This window comes from Notamacropus eugenii, chromosome 1, assembly GCF_028372415.1.
Source record: "Notamacropus eugenii isolate mMacEug1 chromosome 1, mMacEug1.pri_v2, whole genome shotgun sequence".
NCBI lineage: Eukaryota > Metazoa > Chordata > Mammalia > Diprotodontia > Macropodidae > Notamacropus > Notamacropus eugenii.
In genome coordinates this window covers 199507865-199527530 of record NC_092872.1, presented here as the reverse complement: position 1 = coordinate 199527530, position 19666 = coordinate 199507865, and the positions used below count along the sequence as shown (strand labels likewise).

The following is a 19666-nucleotide window of genomic DNA, read 5'->3' as shown; positions in this document are numbered from 1 at the left end:
AGAGCTCCCCCACCCTCCACCCCCGAGATCACCCAGAGCCCCAGGATCGGGACTCATGAAGAAAGAACTTAGCCACAAGTCAGCAGATGCCCAAATCCCTCTCAGGCCAAGGAGGAGTGATGAGTTGTCTGTGCAGTGTGACCTGACATGCCCTGGCTTGAGCTGCCCTGAGACTCTCCCAGGCAGTGACTCAGGAGATCAACTCAAGAGGGAGAAAGAAGTTGGCTGCTCCCAACTAATGCTTAAAGTTCCCCAGGCTCCTGTCTGCCTATCTCTCTGTAAATCTCTCCATCCATCCCATCAATAAGTCAATTTGTCTTTTTAACATGTTTTATCCCAATTTCATTTGGATATAAAGCTGAGGGTAGAGGATCATATAGGGTGATTCCCCCTGTTATGGGGCATCTTGATTGAAAACATCCCTTCAATATTACCTTACTGCAATTCCTTAAATCCCTACTACTGGTCTCCTTTGAAAGGCTTTCTTAAGCAAATAAAGGTTAGCTGGTCTTTACTCCTGGGTTAACACTGGTTTCAGAGGAGTAACACATTCATTTATCTGATCAACCTGGGATAGGTGGGATAGAGAGTGGGATAGAGACTGGAATGAGGGAGATGCATTTTTAATAGAGAAGAGGTCAGGAGGAAGACATTCTATTTAAATATATACAAGTACATACTGTGTGCAAAGAACGCCAGGGATATGAAATTTAGATAGAACTTCATAGAACTTACACGTTGTTGTCTATGTGGCGACACTGCAGCGAGGTGAAGCCAGAGGGCAGTATGAGGACACTGGGAATTTGTGAAGATAGTGCTAAAAGCAGAGGCATTACCAAAGACTCTCCCTCTATGTGAGATCAGGATGATGCCACTTTACCTTACTTGAAGGCAAAGGTCAGGATCAGATAATCTCTTGAGGTCCCTTCCTGTTCCCTGGCCAATGGACCATTTTACCAAGCCCTGGTCCCAAGATAACTAGGATGAGGTTCTCATCTCCAGCAGGTGTTGGAAAGCAAACAAAAGCCTCCCAGAACTGAAAGTGTGGGGCGTGAGGTGTAGCAAGAGAAGCTTCTGTCTAGCTTTGGGATCTGTGATGCTATGAATTCAGAGAACTCTCTGGGGAAAGGTGAATGGAATGATTGGCCAGAGAAAGAATCTTGATTGGAGACAGAGGGAATGATGGAAAAATTATGCTACTGGATGTTGAAATTACCTTCAATGTAAATTGTTTCTAAGCAAGTTTAATTAGTCATTATTGTTCTATTTTAAGTCTACAATAAATCATTAAAGTAAATAGTGGTACGACTGCTTAAAAAATAAATCTGGTTTTGATTACACAAATAAATAGATGGATCATGCTGTTTTTTGCATTTTTGAAGTTCTGGGCTCTAACTGAGAAGTACAAATACTGTATGGAGGGGGTTTGACACAAGGAAGGAAGAGATGCTTTTTTTGGGTAAAGTAATTTACAAATTCTCATAAGATCATCCCTTTCAGATTTAGTCATCATATAATACCAAAGCCCCTGAACCACTGTGGACCTTGGCCAAATTTTACCTGGGGTCCAGTCTAGCTTGTGCTTTAAGGATACTGGCAGCTCTTTTAATTATCAAATGTTACCCAGCAATATCGCTACTAGGACTATATCCCCAAGAGATCATAAAAATGGGAAAGGGTCCCACATGTACAAAAATATTTATAGCAGCACTCTTTGTAGTGGCCAAAAACTGGAAATCAAAGGGATGCCCATCAATTGGGGAATGGCTGAATAAATTATGGTATATGAATGTAATGGAGTACTATTGTGCCATAAGAAATGATGAACAAGAAGACTTCAGAGAGGCCTGGAAGGACTTATATGACCTGATGCTGAGTGAAAGGAGCAGAACCAGGAGAACTTTGTGCACAGCAACAACCACAGTGTGTGAGAGTTTTTTCTGGTAGACTTGGAATTTTGTAATAACGCAAAAACTTCTTATAAAAAAAAAAAAATCCCAAAGGTGGTTCTCAAGGCAAAATGCCTTCCACACTCAGAGAAAGAAATATGGAAGTCACTCACATATTGTAGCAGATCATGTTTGTGTATGTGTATGTGTTTGTGTATCATGTTCTGATTTGTTATACGATTTCTTTCATTTATTTTAGTCTGACTACATAGCATGACTACAGTGAAAATATACTCAATAGGAAAGTATATGTAGAATCTATACAGAATTGTATGCAGTCGTGGGGAGGGAGGGGGGTAGTGGGGGGTAGGTGGGGGGGGGATAAAATCTCAATTGTATGGCAGTGATTGTTAAACATTAAAAAATAAAAAAAAATTATCAAATGTTTAGGATGGATTATATACCTCTCTGTATTGTATATAAAGTACTATAGAAATTTGTTATAATTCTTTGGCAATCAGCCAAAAAGTGGAGTGTGGAGGGAGTGAGGGCAGGGGAGGGATATTCCTATTGAGAGTTTGCTTGCTTGCTTGATGGTTCAAAACCATCTATCCTCTTGTATATCAAACAAGATTAAGATTAGCCTTTAGCACAGTGCCTGGCACATAGTAAGGGCTTAATAAATGTTTGTTGTTTAACATAAATTGGAGTCACTAAAGGTAGAAAGTCCATTTAAAAATCTCACAGGATTAATCCAATGTCGTGAATGTCACAAAGCAACTTGTGGAGTTATTTTCATAAGATGCTACTGACATTATTTTAAGTTTTGGTTTTTTTTTCAATTATGCATCTGAGGATATAAAAAACTCCCAATTCATTTTTACAGGTGGTCAGAAGGGGTAAATCATTGCATCTTAGATAATGACTTCAAGGAGAGCTTCAAGGAAAGGGGTTTTCTAGCAACTCGGCTTCTGACGGAATCAGTTCCACTGACTGAGAGAATCAATGCATGCTGAATTTTACCCATCCCTCCCTCCCCATTGCCAAGCTATGAGGAATATCGGAAAGGGTCCAGGGATTTCATTAGTGTGGGGAACTCATTAGTATAGGAACCACCTCCAGTGAATGCAAGTTAGCCCCTAATTTGTAGACTTAGAAATTGTCTAGGACACAGGAAGGATTAAGTGATTTGCTAAGTTATACTCTAGGTCAGTGTCAAAGGCATAACTTGAATAGAGGTCTTCCTGATTCAATCCAATATAGACGGCTGCTTTTCTCATCAGGAATCATAGACTTGGAGGGACACATAATCCAGCCCCTTGTCCATTAAAGGCCTACAATGGGGCTGACTTCCCCTGAGCAAGGATGTAGTTATTGAATAATTGCAAATAATATTGTGCTGGCCCTGTCTTAGAACACTTATGAGGTGGCAATGTTACTATTATGTATCTTGTAAATCAGAAGCATTGTGTTGTTAACCATAACATATTAAAAGAACGAAAAGAAGTTCTCCAAAATACTGAGTAGATCTTTTATCAAAAGACATGGAAAGACAAGGATGAGAAGAAATAGTGTGGTCGTGATCTGTATTGGTGGAGTACACTCATGGGTGAGGAGTCAGAAAAAGCAACCATTACCCTCTCTGAATTGACTGCAGAATTGAAGATGCAAGTAGGGTAATAAGCTTTTAGATGAGTCTTAAGTTTCCTGATTCATTCAGTATTTCCACTCACTCTAGATTTCAGAGTGACTGCCACCACCAGAAAATTCTCTCCTCTCTTCTCTCTCCCTCCCCTCATCCTACTTCCATGTGGTTTCAGGGGAAAAGGCTGCCAGATGAATTAAGGTACCATTAGGAGACATCCCCTGCCCTCCATTTGCGCCCAGGAGGCCCTTTCCTTATTTGGATCTATGGTGGACTGTTGTCTGGGGAAGCCATCAGAAGAAATTGTATCAGTTCAGATGTAATGACTACTTCTTGCCATCTTCTCTCCTCTCAAATAACAAAGTAGCATTGGTAGTTCAGAGGCTTGAATAGTCCATTCTCATAATCTGGGAAAGCCATAGCACAAGTGTCATTCTATCTCTAGAGAAAAGTATTTAATAGGAGAGCAAAGGGGTTACTGAGTCTGTCTTCTGAATGCCCAGGCAGAATTCTTATCAAGAAGGATTGGGAGAGCCCAGCTTTCTCCTCTCTTTGCAAACTTTAAAGCACTCTATAAATGTTCGCTACCCTTACGATTATTTCTAAGTCTCTGGCCATTCTGGACAATTAATGCGAATAATCAATGCAGGTAAATTTTCATCTTCAAAAAGGAGAGAGTGGCTTTTTACAGAATTGTAGAAATTAGATATTGGAAGAGATTTCATCTGGTCCTCTGGTTCAGGCTTCTGCTTTCACACAGACAAAGTTTGCAAAGAACCATTCATGCTTTATCTTATTTCATACTTTTTGTGATCTCCTCACAAGCCAATGAAAGAAGCATTATAAATATTACTGTCCCTGTTCTACAGATGAGACAACCAAGGGTCAGATAAGTTCTTTCCTGTCATGCTAGACATGGGGAACTGTGTGTCCCTTCCTTGCAAGCTTACCCAATTAAAGCATCAAGTCTCAGGCCCTGCCTGATATACAACCCTTTCTGAGAGGTTAGGTCTGTGACTACAAGGTCAATGAGAATAGCCTGCATTCATGTGGTTTAATTAACATCTAAATTTTCTCTGATTTTCTCTGTTACAGTCAGATTTTTGAGATGGAATGGACCTTGAGAGGACCTCCCGCATATTACAGATGAAGAAACTGAGGCCCCCGGTGACAAAGGTGCCACCTAGGGCAGAGGAAGGATATGACCTCATGCCCTCTGACTCCTAACTAAGCCAGTACTTTTTCCATTGAACCACTGGGTTTCTCTTATGCTCTGGGAGCAAGTGTCTTCTTTGTGAGTGTGTATCTCTGCATATGCTTATATGTCTGAGTGTGTCAACAGCTATAAAAAAAATTCTTCTACCTCTCTATTCTTACCCCGCAAAACATAGTTCTAGGGATCACTTCAGATTGGGAAGAGTGACCATTTTCTTCAGGGGTCATTGAAATTAATGGGATATAAGAAGCTACCGAATGGACTCATTGATTGAAGTTTTCCAGTTCTTGCATCCACGTCTTTCAAAAGGTCTTCCTTCTCCACAACCTTTATTCTGATTATGGGTTGAAACTTGGGCTGAAGACAACTAGTGGATAGAATGCTAGGCTAGGAGTCAAGAATATCTGAATTCAAATCCAACCTCAAGGCATTTACTAGCTTTGGCCAGTCATTCCACCTGTCAGTCTCGATTTCCTCAACTGTAAAATGGGGATCATAATAGCACCTATTTCCCAGGGTTGTTGTAAAGATCAGATAAGGTAATATTTGAAAGCACTTAGCAAAGTGTCTGGCATATAGTTAGTGCTTAATAAATGCTTATTCTCTTCTTTCCTACCACCCCTTCCCACTCCCTTTCCTGGTTAGGATGCATTTCCTTAAGGATGAAAGCAAATATATTTCATTGAGAATGTGTGAATGTAGGTACCTGCATAAGTTTATATTATTTCTGCATCAGGGAAATATAACCTACTTTTGAGAGGGCTCATTTTCTAAAGCATGTACAATCACTGCCTGCTGCCAATATACATGGAGGCTTGGGGATCTTCCTGAAATTTGGGATGGAGGGGTCTTTTCCCTCCTCAATTCAGAGCATGCTCTGATATCCTGTCTCCTATTAGGTGACTGTATGGGAACAAAAAGCTTCTTAATTAGCTTCTGAGCTGGAACTGGGTGTGCATACCAAAGGTAAAATCAGAAAAAGTACTGCTTTCTTCCACGGTAGTGAGTGAAGTAAGAACTACTGTTAAGTCTCCAGGTGGGAGGTGAAGCAGTAGTAGCAGAAGCAGAAAAAGCAGTGGCTTGCTGCCTGCTGAGTGCTCTCCCCAGCCAGCCCCTATGTGGTCTTTAACACATGATGATGTCTCTGTTTTTTCTTTCCTGATCTGAGGTGGATGAGATCCAGAGATGGAACAGGTCAGGTTTGACCTAGTGAACTTTGAAAAGTCAGAACAGACACCAGACATCCAGCCACTGGGGTACATAACACATAATACCTACAGAGCCCTGAGAGGGATAGAGAGGAGGAGGAGGAGGAGCCTTACTCTGGAGATCTGACTATGCTGGGAGAATGGTTTATAGTTCTGTTGTCAGCTCAAACAATTCGTTTAAGCTGCTTGTGAATGAATGAAACTGTATTTAAACTTCACAGTTATGTGCAAATTCTACATTCCTTGAATATGTAAAAAGGGATCCTGACAGTCAAGATCTTTTCTGATGACATTTGTGATCAAGGCCCAGGCCTCAACAAAGTGAATGAAGAGTGTGCCAGAAAGCAGAGTGGTCAGCAGACCTCTCTCCCTTAAATCTGTTTATCTGTTGGCTGCTTCTGAGGATGCTGACTACCTCTAATAGGTCAGTTCTTGTCTACTCATTTAATACATATTTACTTAGTGCTTATTTTGTGTATTAGATGCTAAGGGTATTACAAACTGTGAATGGAGGGGAATAGCAGGGGGATAATCCAAGCAATGAAGGTTTTAAAAATTGACTTTGATTGTATTTCTTTCGTCAGCTTTCCCTGTATCCATCAGCTTATCTGATTATGTTTCCCTTAGGTTAACTTTAAAATGAAGATGTCTCCATTGAACAGACATATTAAGAGAGAGTAGCCCAAAGGCCTGCTGGTCAGTAGGATGAAACAGGCTAAATTGAAAAAGGTACTAGAGTGGTTCTCCTTTTCCAGCTCATTTTACACATGAGGAAACTGAGGTGAATGGGATTAAGTGACTTGCCCAGGGTCATATAACTAATAAGTGTCTGAGGCTGGATTTGAACTCAGGTCTTCTTGACTCCAGGCCCAGTGCTTTATCTACTGCACTACCTAGCTACAGATAGATAGATAGATAGATAGATAGATAGATAGATAGATAGATAGATAGATAGATAGATGATAGATAGATAGATAGACAGATAGATAGATAGACAGATAGATAGATAGACAGACAGACAGACAGACAGATAAAATGTACTTTCTCTCTCTCCCTCTAGAAAGTTCAGAATTCTCCTTCTAAGCTCTCTCAGAATTTAGGAAACTAAAACAAAAAAGAATGAAAAGAAAAGGCAAAAGGCCCCGCCAAAAGATTTCAGCTTTTTTAAACGTCATTCTTCTCCAGGTGCAGGCAGTTTGGAGGGAAAGGAAGTCTCCCAGGGCAGCACAAACAGGGCTCGGGGCTCTGGCCCTTCCTGCCTCCATGTGGCCCGAGTTAGGGAGCTGCCTGCTGTGGCCAGCTGCCAGCACAGCTGTTCCTGTCACTAGAAAGAGGAAGGCCCAGAGCAGGGCAGCAACGCAAAGATCCCAGGGAGCTGGAGAGCCAGGCGTGGGAAGGAAATGCTAAGCAGTCCAAAGCCACTCACAGACCAGAGCAGGAAGGCACAGGGCTAGGGAACAAGGAACCTGTCCTTTTTATACAGCAGGTTTCCACATTGTCCTTGTGCTGCTTCTAACCTCAAAACATTCCGTGGCTCTCTCCTTCCTTCATGAAATCACAACTCCTCAGCTTGGCCTTCAAGCCTACCCTAGGTCTGACCCCATTCTCCCAAGGTGACCTTATCTTACTGTTCATTAATATGAACCTTGCTTTTTAGTCAGGCTAATTTCCTCACTTCCCCAGGTCTTTAACTAAACTGGGGGCATCTGAGGACATTTTGCTCAGTTGGGGGGGTACTGAAGTCCACTCAGAATTTCTCAGCTCCTACTTCCTGCCTCCATCTTTAAAAGTGGCATGGAGGATTCTGGGGTATCTGCTCTTGTTCTGGGGTTTTTAGAGGATGCATTCTCATATGACTACCTAGGACATCTTTTCATATCAAATCAGCGAGAGGAGAAAGAGGAAAAAAAGACATATCTTCCATTTGCCAGCATTCCCAAGGCTCCTGCCACTGGCTGCGTGAGCTGTCGGTAATATCAAGCCCCCAGTGTAACAAAGCCATTAATTCAAACCATTGCTTGATGGCCTGATACTGACCCACAGATCAGCCTACCTGAGAAGGAGAGAGAAGGAGGAAAAATGAGATGGGGAAGGAAAAGACCTCAAGAGAGCTCTCCTCTGCCTTTAGTGAATTCTAATTTGAGGGTAACTCGGGTAGAAGAAAAGTCCATGAAAAGCAGGCTTTTGACAAAACCGACTGTCTTCTCTCATGAACAAACAGAACAATAGACAATTATCGGTCGTTCCAGATCACCCATGCTTTGTGCTAAATGTTTGTACTTGTCCTATCATTTTTTGGGGTCCCATTGATATCAAGTTCTCATAGCCAGCCCGGTAACTGTTCCCAGAGCACACCATGACATGTTTCTATACCTTCCTTTTAGTTCTCTGCTCACCTGGAATGTCTTCTTGGCTTCCCTTCATCCCTTCCTTCAGGGCCTTTCCCCTCCTCCAGGAAGACTTTCATAACTACCCCAGTCCTCATTAATGTTTTAATTCAATTCAATAAATTTTCAATAAATAAAAAAATTATCAAATGTCTACTATGTGCCAGGCACTGTGTTAAGTATATATTACACAATTTAGGACTTAATTGGGTTTAATCTTCCATCATTCACTCTTATTTCAGGTGTATTTGTCTCTACAAGACTGTAAAGTTTCTTAAGAACTGGGACCGTATTAAATACTTGAAGGAGCATGGGAACCCCCTCTGCCAAACCATAGCTCGCAGTCCCTCTGACTTCATTGAGGAATACAAAGGAGTTACCCAGGCCAAAGGCAAGATGGGAACGCAGGTTTTCCTGACTCCAAGCCCAGCACTTTAGCCACTAATCCAGGTATAAGGGAGCATATATATCTTTTACTTTTCTGTATGTCTCCAACAGTGTCCTACATAGCTTAGGTTTTCAGCAATTATTGTCTGAGTGATCATGGTTCTGGGCCCAGTCTAGATCTTCTCTGCCTTACCCTTTATTTCAGCGTACCTGGCAGGAAGCATTTGAGGAATGAAGGCTTTGGCCCTTACCATTTTACAGATGGACTTGGCTTCATCAGAAAATTTGTGAGAATACACCTCTTCAGCCTCTAGGACTCTCCTGTCCACCTCTTCCCGCTTCACTCTCTCTTTCCTCCCTCGGAAGGGTGACTGTCCGGCAATCATCTCAAAGATGAGGCAGCCCAGGCCCCAGTAGTCTGGACTCAGACCATACCTCTGGTTGTTCAAAACCTCTGGAGCTGAAAGAAGAGGGAGAAAGGATTGGAAAGGATCACTTGATGACGACAAGAGTAAGAGTATGTGTGCCAAAGTGAGGCCAGAACCCTTTCTTGTGTCCAGAGACCTAGCATGGAGGATTAGCACTATTTCCAAACCAGTACATCCTAAAGGATTACTTAGGAAAATACTAGCCTGAGCAGTCCATGACTAAGAGGAGAGGCAGACTCTTTTCTTAAAAGCATACACCCTTACCCCTTTTCCTAATCCTGGCTTGGTCCCTCAAGTTAGCTTGGTTTGTTGTTTTTTTTTCCTATAAGGAGTATCTCATAGATTCATCACAGAGGTGCAAAAAATACAAATCTAGCATGTCATGCTATCCAGGCAAACAGAGACTCACGGATATATACACATGCAAGAACGCAAAGTGGCACATGATGCACTTTCATGGGAACATAGATATCCAGACACAAACATAGATGCACACGTGAGTGCATGCGCATGAAGAGACACTTGTTTGTGTTCACAGATGTGTATATGCTCAAAGGTACAATGTGAAAGTATAGACAAAAACACAAGGGACCAGAAACACAGGCACATACTTGTGAGCAGAGACACAGGTATGCAGACAGACACAGGTGCACATACACACCTGTTCAAATGCAGCCATAGACACTACTCAAATGTGTGTACACATAGGCAAGGCATGGGCGTGTTACTTATTTGTGTGTAAATTAAAAGGCAGTCACCACCATTACATACATGTGTATTCACACAGGAAAGGCATAGACATGTTACACACTTGCATGTAAATGAAGATGCCAATATTAACACCTTCACATATGTGTACACATAGGTATACAAAAACACACAGGCATACACATCAATGAAAGATATGTGGCCATACAGATACAGGTATAAATACATGTGGCACAGGGATGCAGATACTCATCCATGTGAATCCAACCATGTGGGTGTACACACATAGATACATGCATCTATCTATCTATCTATCTATCTATCTATCTATCTATCTATCTATCTGTCTGTGTGTGTGTGTGTGTGTGTGTGTAAGGGTGTGTTGGTAAATGTTTAACCATCAGCTCTCCAGAAAAAAAAATACACAAGACATTTTTAAGTTGGATCTGCATTATTAACATTTTCTCTAACACTTTCTTAAATCAAGAAAACAATAAATCAGACCCTGATTTGCAGCATCTGGCAGCCCTCAATGAATAAATGCTCACCACTGAAAATTTAATACCAGGCTCTCTTCAGTCAGTTTGTGCTAGCGCCAGAAACCTTCTGCATATGTGCATAGACGTACACATAACATCCTCCAATGTGCAGATGGAAAATTGTAGACATACCTACAAGAACATTTCCCAAGTCTGTCTTAGACTACGGATTTTCTGGCCCCAGCATCAAACTGTGAGTTCTGCTAGTCAGAAGCCACACCACTGCAGCAGCCATGAAAGCCTTCTGGGGTCTCATGGGAAGAACACTCCCATTCTCCCACCCAAAGGGGTGGGGAGATGCCAAGTACCTTTCCTCTAATAGTGTTAACCTTGTCTTCAAGACACAGAGCGAGCACATGAAGCCCCAGCTCCTCCTGTAACTCTTGCCCAATCTCTTCCTCCAGACTATAAAGGGCAGTGGTTTGAGGGGTGTGGTCCACAGCAGCCACTGCTGAGTATCCATAGGGTGGTCTTTTGCATTATTAAGGTTTACAAATATGGCTGAGTCAGTGCTTTTGTCTCTAAAACCAATTAATTTCAGATATTAAATTCAAAACAACAACAAACCAACACCCTCTGCTGTCTCACCCATAACAGTGCCAGGGTTTCATACATCTTGGTAAGTGGTGTTGTTATTTTAAACAGCAGGGCTTTCAGGCCTGTGAGGTTTTGGGGGCCTGCCACCTGAGTCCCCAGATGGCTTAGAATTTATGAGGAGGCTGTTCTCTCCCTGTGTCTCCAAAGGTACGAGTTGGCTTGGGACTTCTGGCTCGGGCATGGATGCCCACATAGGGCAAGTCTACTTTTCCTAAAGGCATTAACAAGAGAGGGTGTTCAGTACTATGCGCTTCCAGGAAAACCTCCCTGATTTAATGGCCCAGAGTGACTCATCAGCAATTTCAGGGAAGAGAAAGCTAGGGCAAAGAGGGAGGGGATGGTGGGGGGAGACTGGCTCTAGCCCCAAACCATCTAAAATCCCCGGGGACCCTGATGACCCAATGCTCCCTTCTTACCCAACTGCTTCCTCTGGATGGGGCTCACTGTCTTCCCAAGAAACAGGATGAATAGAAAAAACAGGTGATCAGGATACTTACCCATATAACCTACTGTTCCTACCCTGCCCCGGATCAAGTCTCCTTCAGGAATCTTCACAGCTAGACCCAAATCAGATATTCTGATATGGCCTAAGGAAAAGGAAAAGCATGGGAGAGACTTTATTCGATGACAGATAATTAAAGGGACGAGCTGGTCAATGGTACCTTTTAAAGCAGCACACTCTAATGAATAGAAAATTGTCAGACTGGAAGAAAGGAGACCCAGTCCTATTCCCTGCTCTCTCCCTAATGGACTGTGTGTTCTTGGGTGAGTCACTGTAAAAATCTCTGCACCTAAGTCTTCTTATCTTTAAAATGGGGATGACCACAGGGTCCTAACAACTTCACAGGCTGTGAAGATTTAATGAGGAAATGGGTGTGAGAGCTTTGAAACGCTGAAGCGTTACATAAATGTAAAATTAGTCTTTAAGACCAAAAGGCCTATATATAGTTTGAATGATGCCACTTGCCTCAGGAAAGTTTCGGGCAAGCTAGTTTGAGGACAGAGGAGGTGATATATGGTAGAAAATGCAATGTACTCAGTTTGGGGAGACTTGGTTTCTCATCTCCAGTTCCCTACTTAGTAGTTGTGTGACCTTGGGCATGTGCTAGCCCCTCTAGTCCTCCCTTCTAGAAGTCTTAGTTTCTCTATTTGAAAAAGAAGAGGATGAAAACAGGTGATTTCAAAGATCAATTTCTAGCTTTTACAAAAATGACAGGCTTTCTGGTCTCCAGTTTCCTCATCTGTCAAAGGGGGGAGCGGGCTGGACTGCCTGACTTCTAGGACCTCTTCCTTACCTAATTATGATTCCAAGTTAATTTATATCTGAAAAGGACCCTTTCCTACATCCTCCCCCAAAACTGCTTGACTAGCCCACACCTGAAGACTTCCAGTGTCATGACTTTGCCCAAGGCAGGCCATTCAATTCTGGGATAGATAACTGATCATTTTTCTTTAGAACAGGTATCTCATACAGTGACTTGTACATAACATGTAGCTAACAAATGTTTGTTAAATTTTTTTTGGACCTAGCCAAAATCTGTCTCTCTGGAACTTTTATCCACTGGCCTACAGTTGTCTGCTCTCTGGGTCAAAGCAAAACAAGTTGCATCCTCTTTTGCATGACCAATCCTCAAACATATGAAGCTGTGGGGTAGGGCCCCCCCCGCCGCCCCCGGCCCCTGCTAACATTCTATGATTTGAGGAAGTACTGAACTGATTTTTGGTTTGGCAGATTCCTTCATGGGAAACATGTGAAATTTTCCTGACATTTTATAACAATTTGCTGAAGGGGAAAAATTATAAACTGATCTGAGTAACAACCACCACCCCTGCCCTTTCTGGAGTAGCTGTTTATTTTTTTTCTCTTCAAGAAAGAAGAAAGGAAAATTTGCATCTGGACTGGAAAAGTCTGGGAGATCCAATTAGAAGACCTCATAACCCAGGAATGACCAAAAAACATGGATGAGACCTTGCTCCTGAGAAAGCTCTTTCTCTAGCTCTCCTGCAACCCACTGGGGCCCGCCTGTGTCCTGGCAACAATCTGATCCCAAAGACACGGACACCACCATGGTCAGGGTGAGTTTCCCACATCACACAGGTTTCCGCTTCACAGCCCTGGGTCACCCTCATGGCTTGATTCTGAGAATTCCATCCAAGGTGATGTTTAACCCAGATTAGTCTCTCTTGAAAAGAGCTTCCTGAATTTTCAGAAAAATGCTCAGCCTTCTTCTCAGGCTTCCTCATAAAGGCTGGAAAGCTGGGTTAACAGGTCTGGGAATATTCTCCCAGGCTAGGGATAGGCAGGCAATATCTGGATTAGTAGGGGTCAAGAACAGACCACCCCATGGGTATCACCAGCAAGAGAAGCCCATGTGACCTAAGATTTCTTCCAGCAGATCAGTTCACTGGGACCTTGGCAAATGATAAAGAGGTAACATGGCATAGTAGAAAGAACCCTGGCTTTGGGAACAGAGGACCTGGGTTTAAGTCTTAGCTCCACCATTTACTAAATAACCTTGAAAAGACTACATAACTTGTTTAGAGCCTCAGTTTCCCCACCTTTAAAATGAGGGTGATGGATGAAACAACCACTAGGGTATGAAATAACTGAGGCACGGGGATAATCCTCAGCTGACTGAGGCCAGGAAAAGTCCTTACTCTTTCTACTGCTGATGCTGAAACCTTAGAGTGTACTGCTGATTTTTCAATGGTTTTCCTCCTTCCTTTTCCCTTCTTCCTCTCTTAGGTCCAAGGTCTGATCCTGACATGACTGAACTTTGCCTATTCTTACTGATGGGCAGCAGAGCTGGGTTCTAGGGCTATCTCCAACAGATTCACTGGGTGGCCTCAGTTTCTTCATCTACCAAATAGGGAGAATAATAACTCACCAAAGAGGGCTATTGTTAGGATTGAATGAGGTAATATACCCAAAAAAAGTTTTGAAAATTACAAAGTAAAATTATCAGTCATGATTCCAAAGGAACAAGGAAGACACATGCTGCCCACCCCTTGACAGGAAGGAAAGGGACTCAGAATGAGACAGATTATTGGACATGGCCAATGTCAGAATTTATTTTGCTTGACTATAAATATGTTACAAGGGCTTTTTACCCCCTTTCTGAATGGGTGAAGGTGGGAAGATATAGGGAAAGAAAATAAATGCTTGTTAATTTTTTCTTAAATTAATTTTTTTAAAAAGCCCAGCGTATGATACAGATATAAGGCATTATTTGGTCCTCAGAGACAAAGAGTTTAAATTGTCAACCATCATCATTAATATTAAGGAGCATTACGGTACGGTAGATACAGCTGGAGTTGGAGTCAGAGTCAGGAGGATAAGAATTCAAATCTACCTCTGATACAGGCAAATCAATTACTCTGAGCCTCAGGAACCCTCTGAGACTAAAAGTTATAGATAAATTGTGACCTCAAAAGTAGCAGACATGCCTATACTAATAATATCATAGGTCCTTAACATATTGAGGTGATAGCAAGGGACAAAAAATCAAGAGTGAAATAAGACTAGAAATTTTATATACAAATAAGAATTGGTGTATATGTGTGCAAGAAGGAGAATGGGGGAGAGGAGCTTTTTCCAGGGCTAGTTGCTCATCTAGTACAAGGTGCCCTTGTAGAATTCTAGGATGACAGGTCACCAAAGCCTCTCAATCAGTGTAAGTCAAACCTATGAAAGTTCCTTCTCTCTAAACCTCTTTGGGCCACAAAACTACCAGAGAGGAAAAGAATCTCCCAGAGCCACTCCCTGACTTACCATAATCGTCTAACAGGATATTTTCTGGTTTCAGATCCCTGAAAGGGAAAGATAAGAGTCATTTGAGGGAAGGCATTTTGGAGAGCAGAAGGACGTCACAGACCCAGGCAAGACTGGCTATGCAGGTATGATAACCCAGCCATACCCTATCTGGATCAACCAGGACTTGATGGAGACAAAAGCACTTTCTTTCCTGCTCCCTTGGCTCTAGCCTACTGGTCTCTCTATGTAGCTATCACACCCCAGGTTTATCTTGGTTTTTTGTATTAATTCAGTGAGCAAATATTCCCCTTTGCCAACAGCATCTTTCTGTCCTCAGTCTAGTGACACAGGGTGGGAAGGAGGCTGGTTAAGCACCAGTCTCTGGCTCTAGTCCAAGACCTTGGGTACTTCAGATGATGAGGAGACTTCAACATCAGGTCTACACTGATAGAGATGGAACAAAGTCTACTGGGGTTGATAAAGACTCCTGTTTTCAAAACAGTCTGAGATCAGGACAAGGAAAACTAATAGAGGGATAAAGCATCAGCTTTGCATTGTGGGGAAAATGAAAGTTAGATTGGAGGGGAAAGAATGAATAACATCAAGAATAAAAAAAAAAACATTTTTATTCAAGAGTAAGGACCTAGATAAATAGAGGGGTAGAGAGTTCCAGGTTTAACTTAAAGAAGAAAGGAAGGACAGAAAGGGAACAATGTATATATACCACGTGACCTTTCCTATCTTGAACTTGAAGCTCATGGTTCCTTGATCACTGAAAGAAACTTGACTGGTTATCGGAGCATTGGTAGGGGAGGAGAAATACAGGGCTTCTAATAAAAAGGTTTTTATCTGCTGGTAAATGTATATTAGGGAGACACTGAGGTGTGGTGAATGTGCAGAACTGGGTTCAGGAGGTTTCGGTTCTAGCAGTCCCAGCTCTGCCACTTAAACTGTGGGCCCTGCACTATATTGTCTTCTCTGATTTCCCAAGTTCTCACCTATGACGGGAGATCAATAACACTTATTTTAAAAGTAAACGATTTTGATAGCATTTTGCAGCTGAATCTGGGAACCTGTTAACATCCTACAACCATCTCAATATTCTATCTGCATTGAAACTAATGTTCTTAGCCTAATGGACTGTTTGTTTAACTGAAGCAGCTGTCCTCAAAGGGGGCCGTTAGCACGTTAAACTGTTGTTGTGGAGCCCAGCAAAGCGACCCTTTGGGCCCGTATTTAGGGTTCGTTCTCAAAGGCTATGTGATTTCTCGAAGACAAATAAAATAGCTCCTTGCTGGGCTAAGAACCTTAACAGGGCCAACCACCATTATTTAAAGGTTAGAATGACGTGAGTACATTTTCCTAATTTTCTGATCGATGGTGGATACCAGTCGGGATGTCCCTATGCCAGAAGTACCTCCCCAGCCAACTGCCAGAGGGAGGGTGTGGGTATCATTGTTCTCTCTCACCAGAGTGATCTGTAGGTGGGAATGAGGGTCCCTTCCAGCTCCAGCAGTGTGTGGTTTTGTGGAATGTTTATTTTAAAAGGAATAGGTAAGTGAGCAAGAGTTTCTTCTTTCAACCCTCAGGGAAAATTTTCTGACTGGTTCTCTTTTCACCTCAGTGAAAACAAAGCAAAAACTGAAGAGTGGAGATGGTGCTGGGGGGGAAAGTGTGTGCCTTTGAGAACATTCCTGCTTGTTTTCAAAACTTTCTTGACCCCACAAGATAAACTCCACTCGAGTACACTATTGTGCCGGGCCTCCTTGGTAAACAAACCAGGAGAGTTTACAGGGCTGAGGGCTGCTGGGGGGGGGGGGCAGGATGAGAGTCTGGGAGGGAATGCACCAAGGAAATCAGAGAAGTGATTTGGGTTTGACACCCTCTTGGCTGCTTCTGCCTCCTCTGTAGAAACCCTTCATGGGGTTTTAGTAGCTTGTCATTCTCATTGTGAGAACTAATAAGGCTTGGGTGGGCACTGGGGGAGTGGGCATAGCCAGGAACCGTCCATCCTCATAGAAGGCAGTTTGAGAAATATTGTTTCATGAATTTTGGTTATGTACTTCTCTCTACTCCCTCCCCCCCCCCCCAATACAAACAATAAAAAATAAATTAAAAAAGAAAACTTTAGTGGGCAAGAGCACACACACCACTTAGGGTGCGGACTTATTCTTGTATTTGGGGTAAAATTTTCTGTGAACCTACTGAGCAAACTTTCAGGAATTTGGAAGGATTCTTAGACATAGGCTCTACTGTTGCCAGCCTTCACCAACCTACCTACTTACCCACATACTTACCCACATTTCTGGGTTAACTGAAGGTCCTGGATTAACTTGGTTCATGGGACCACCCAGTTAACAAGGTGGAGAGGAATATATCCCCCCTTGGAAGTGGATGGGGGGAGAGAATGAATTAGAACAACACTTCATCCTACAGTTTCTAGATCACCTGTAGGGAGGCAGTGGGGTAGAAAGATCACTGTCCTGGGGACTAAGCATGGCTAATTTGCCAGGTGACCCTGGGTAATGCATTTCCCTTCTACCAACCTCTCCTCCCCATAAAATGAAGGGGTTGCTTAGGGTGACCTCTAAGAATCTGTCCATCTCTAAATTTCATTCAAGGTCCCACTAGCATCTGGTGGTCCATGTCCTTGCTCACCTGTATACAGTATTTTCTCTGTGAAGATCTTCCAAGCCACAAAGGATCTCTGCCGCATAAAACAAGGCTCTTTCCTCCTCAAAACCAGGATTTCCCATGTTGTAGATGTGGAACTTCAGGTCACCTCCATTCATAATGGTCAGAACTAAGCACAATGCATCCTTTGTTTCATAGGCATAGGCTAAGTTGACCTGGGAATGAATTCATCGGTAACACCATTGTGGCATAAGAAAGACAGACAGTCTTGTTTCCTCTTTTCTTTGGAAAAACCTTAAAGTTGAGGGGGAAAGGGAAGCAGCAGCAACAGCTAAATGATATTCCCTAGAAACCAGCTGGCCTCCCACTGACCCCTGCCATGTTGCTCAGTGACTACAGTCAAATTCTAAGTCTCCAAAAGGTGGAAGTGAGGCAGAATTCCTGGACTCACTAACTTCCTCTCATTCAGTGGATCTCCAAGTGCAAACCACAAGAGTACTGCAGGGGATCTCCAGACTGGGCCCCTGGCACGTTTGCATTTATAACAGGACTATATCTATGCTTTTGTTTCTGGCCTGAAGGAAGCCTTTGCCCAAGAGAGTTAATCAAAACCAGGCACTGTTTCCCTGGCATCTCCTCCAAAGCTGTGCCAGTATTCTTTCTGTGCCTTCCCTTCTGGCGAGGATTTTCACTCATTTTTGCTCTAGCAAGTGCCAGTGGGGGTTAGGGGGCAGTCTTCAGGAGCCTCTCAGACAGTCTATAGGCTGGAGATATTTGAGAACCACTGCTCTAAATAAGCAATTCAGGACTGATCCATTCAGGCTGAGTCTGGCCATTTGGGTCAGCACAAATGCTAGGTGTGCCAGCCAGGGAGGTACAGCCCCTATCTAATTCATTTGAGGTGGATACCAGCAGTGTGTTTGGCCATCTCTTCATCATCTGGGCCATCTGGAGCTGGGCTTGAGGCCTAAGGGCAGGTCACACCATGTGGGATCCTTCCTTTCCTCTCCCTCTAAACATTCTGACACTAGTGACACCTGGTTATAATGAATATCAAAGCAAGCCTTGATCACAAGATGTTATGTTATAACATAAACATCAGGAAAAGAGCACACAGCAGAAGCCTGGGAGGAAAAAGGTATGTGTCACTAAAGGGAAGTGAGAAGGTTGAAGGACTGGGCTTCTACATGCTGAGGCCAGGTGTACTTGAGCAGCTACCTCTTCTCACATGGGTGTCCCCTCCTACCTCCAGAAAAAGGGATGCCCCATAAACTACAGTGAATGGCCTGATTTCCATTCCTCTAGTTGGGATTCCAGTGTAACTCTGTGTCAGCAACACTGGAAAGAGATGGATGTGGCCCTTGGCCACGAACCACTCAGGAACAAGCATGTTTCTACCTAATATAAACCCCTCTCTTCCCTTTCCCAATAGGGCATTCAGAATAAAGTCCCAGGCAATGCATGTAGGAAAGATGGCACTGTGATAGGCATTGTAGGCACTGGTAAGAGTTTATCTTCCAAAGGGAGATTTTATTCACTGAACAAGAGCCTGTGGGGCCAAACAGCCTGCTGGCATCATCTGAATTGTTCCTGTGGGCCCATTCTGGCAGAACAGTCCTCCTTAATGTTCACCATACCGCAGTGGCTTGGTGCCCAATGTCCTCCATGCCTGAAATGCAATCTCTCCTGACCTGGGCAGAATTCCTGACTGCTTTCAAGGTTCAGCTCAAGTATCACCTTCTTTCTACACGATGCTTTTCCAGACCTCCTTTAAAAAATACACTACTTTGTATATATTTAACATTGATTTATTAAAGTACCTATTATCAACACCCCCTCCATCTCATAGAATGGAAGTTCTTTGAGGGTAAAGACATTTTTACTTTTGTCTTCGCATCTCCAACACCAAACAGTGCCTGGCACGTACAATGTATCCAATAAGAGCTTATGAATGAAATGCTTGTTGAACGACACCTCAAGAGCCCCAATTTCTATTTTGTCTTTTCACAAACACCATACAGGCTGTATTTGCCTTTACTGGGTTTAAAGCTATCTCCCCTTCGAGTCTAATTCATATCATGAACTCCTTCTTCAAAGAACAACAGGAGAAACAGTAAATGATGAAGTCCTACTCTCTGACTCTAGAGTGGATCCTGGCCAGAATGCTAGCTCCTAGGTCCATGCTGTGGGACACCTTAAATGAAGTCTCTGGGAGATTTTAATAACCCGTCAGCTTGGTTGAGGTCGGGAAGTACTCCTGAACAAAGAGAATAG

General features: G+C 42.9%; 1 protein-coding gene across 4 annotated transcripts in view; it reads right to left on the bottom strand.

The window, feature by feature from the left end:
• The window catches only part of GRK5 (G protein-coupled receptor kinase 5), a 300122-nt gene that overhangs the window by 17716 nt on the left and 262740 nt on the right, over nucleotides 1-19666 (bottom strand). For all 4 annotated transcript variants that reach the window (XM_072623961.1, XM_072623963.1, XM_072623968.1 and 1 more), the window contains 4 exons: nucleotides 17417-17607; nucleotides 14777-14814; nucleotides 11502-11591; nucleotides 8984-9192 (listed from right to left, as the gene is read on the bottom strand). In XM_072623961.1, coding sequence (XP_072480062.1) covers nucleotides 8984-9192; nucleotides 11502-11591; nucleotides 14777-14814; nucleotides 17417-17607 — 528 coding nt within the window. The remainder of the gene's footprint in view (nucleotides 1-8983; nucleotides 9193-11501; nucleotides 11592-14776; nucleotides 14815-17416; nucleotides 17608-19666) is intronic.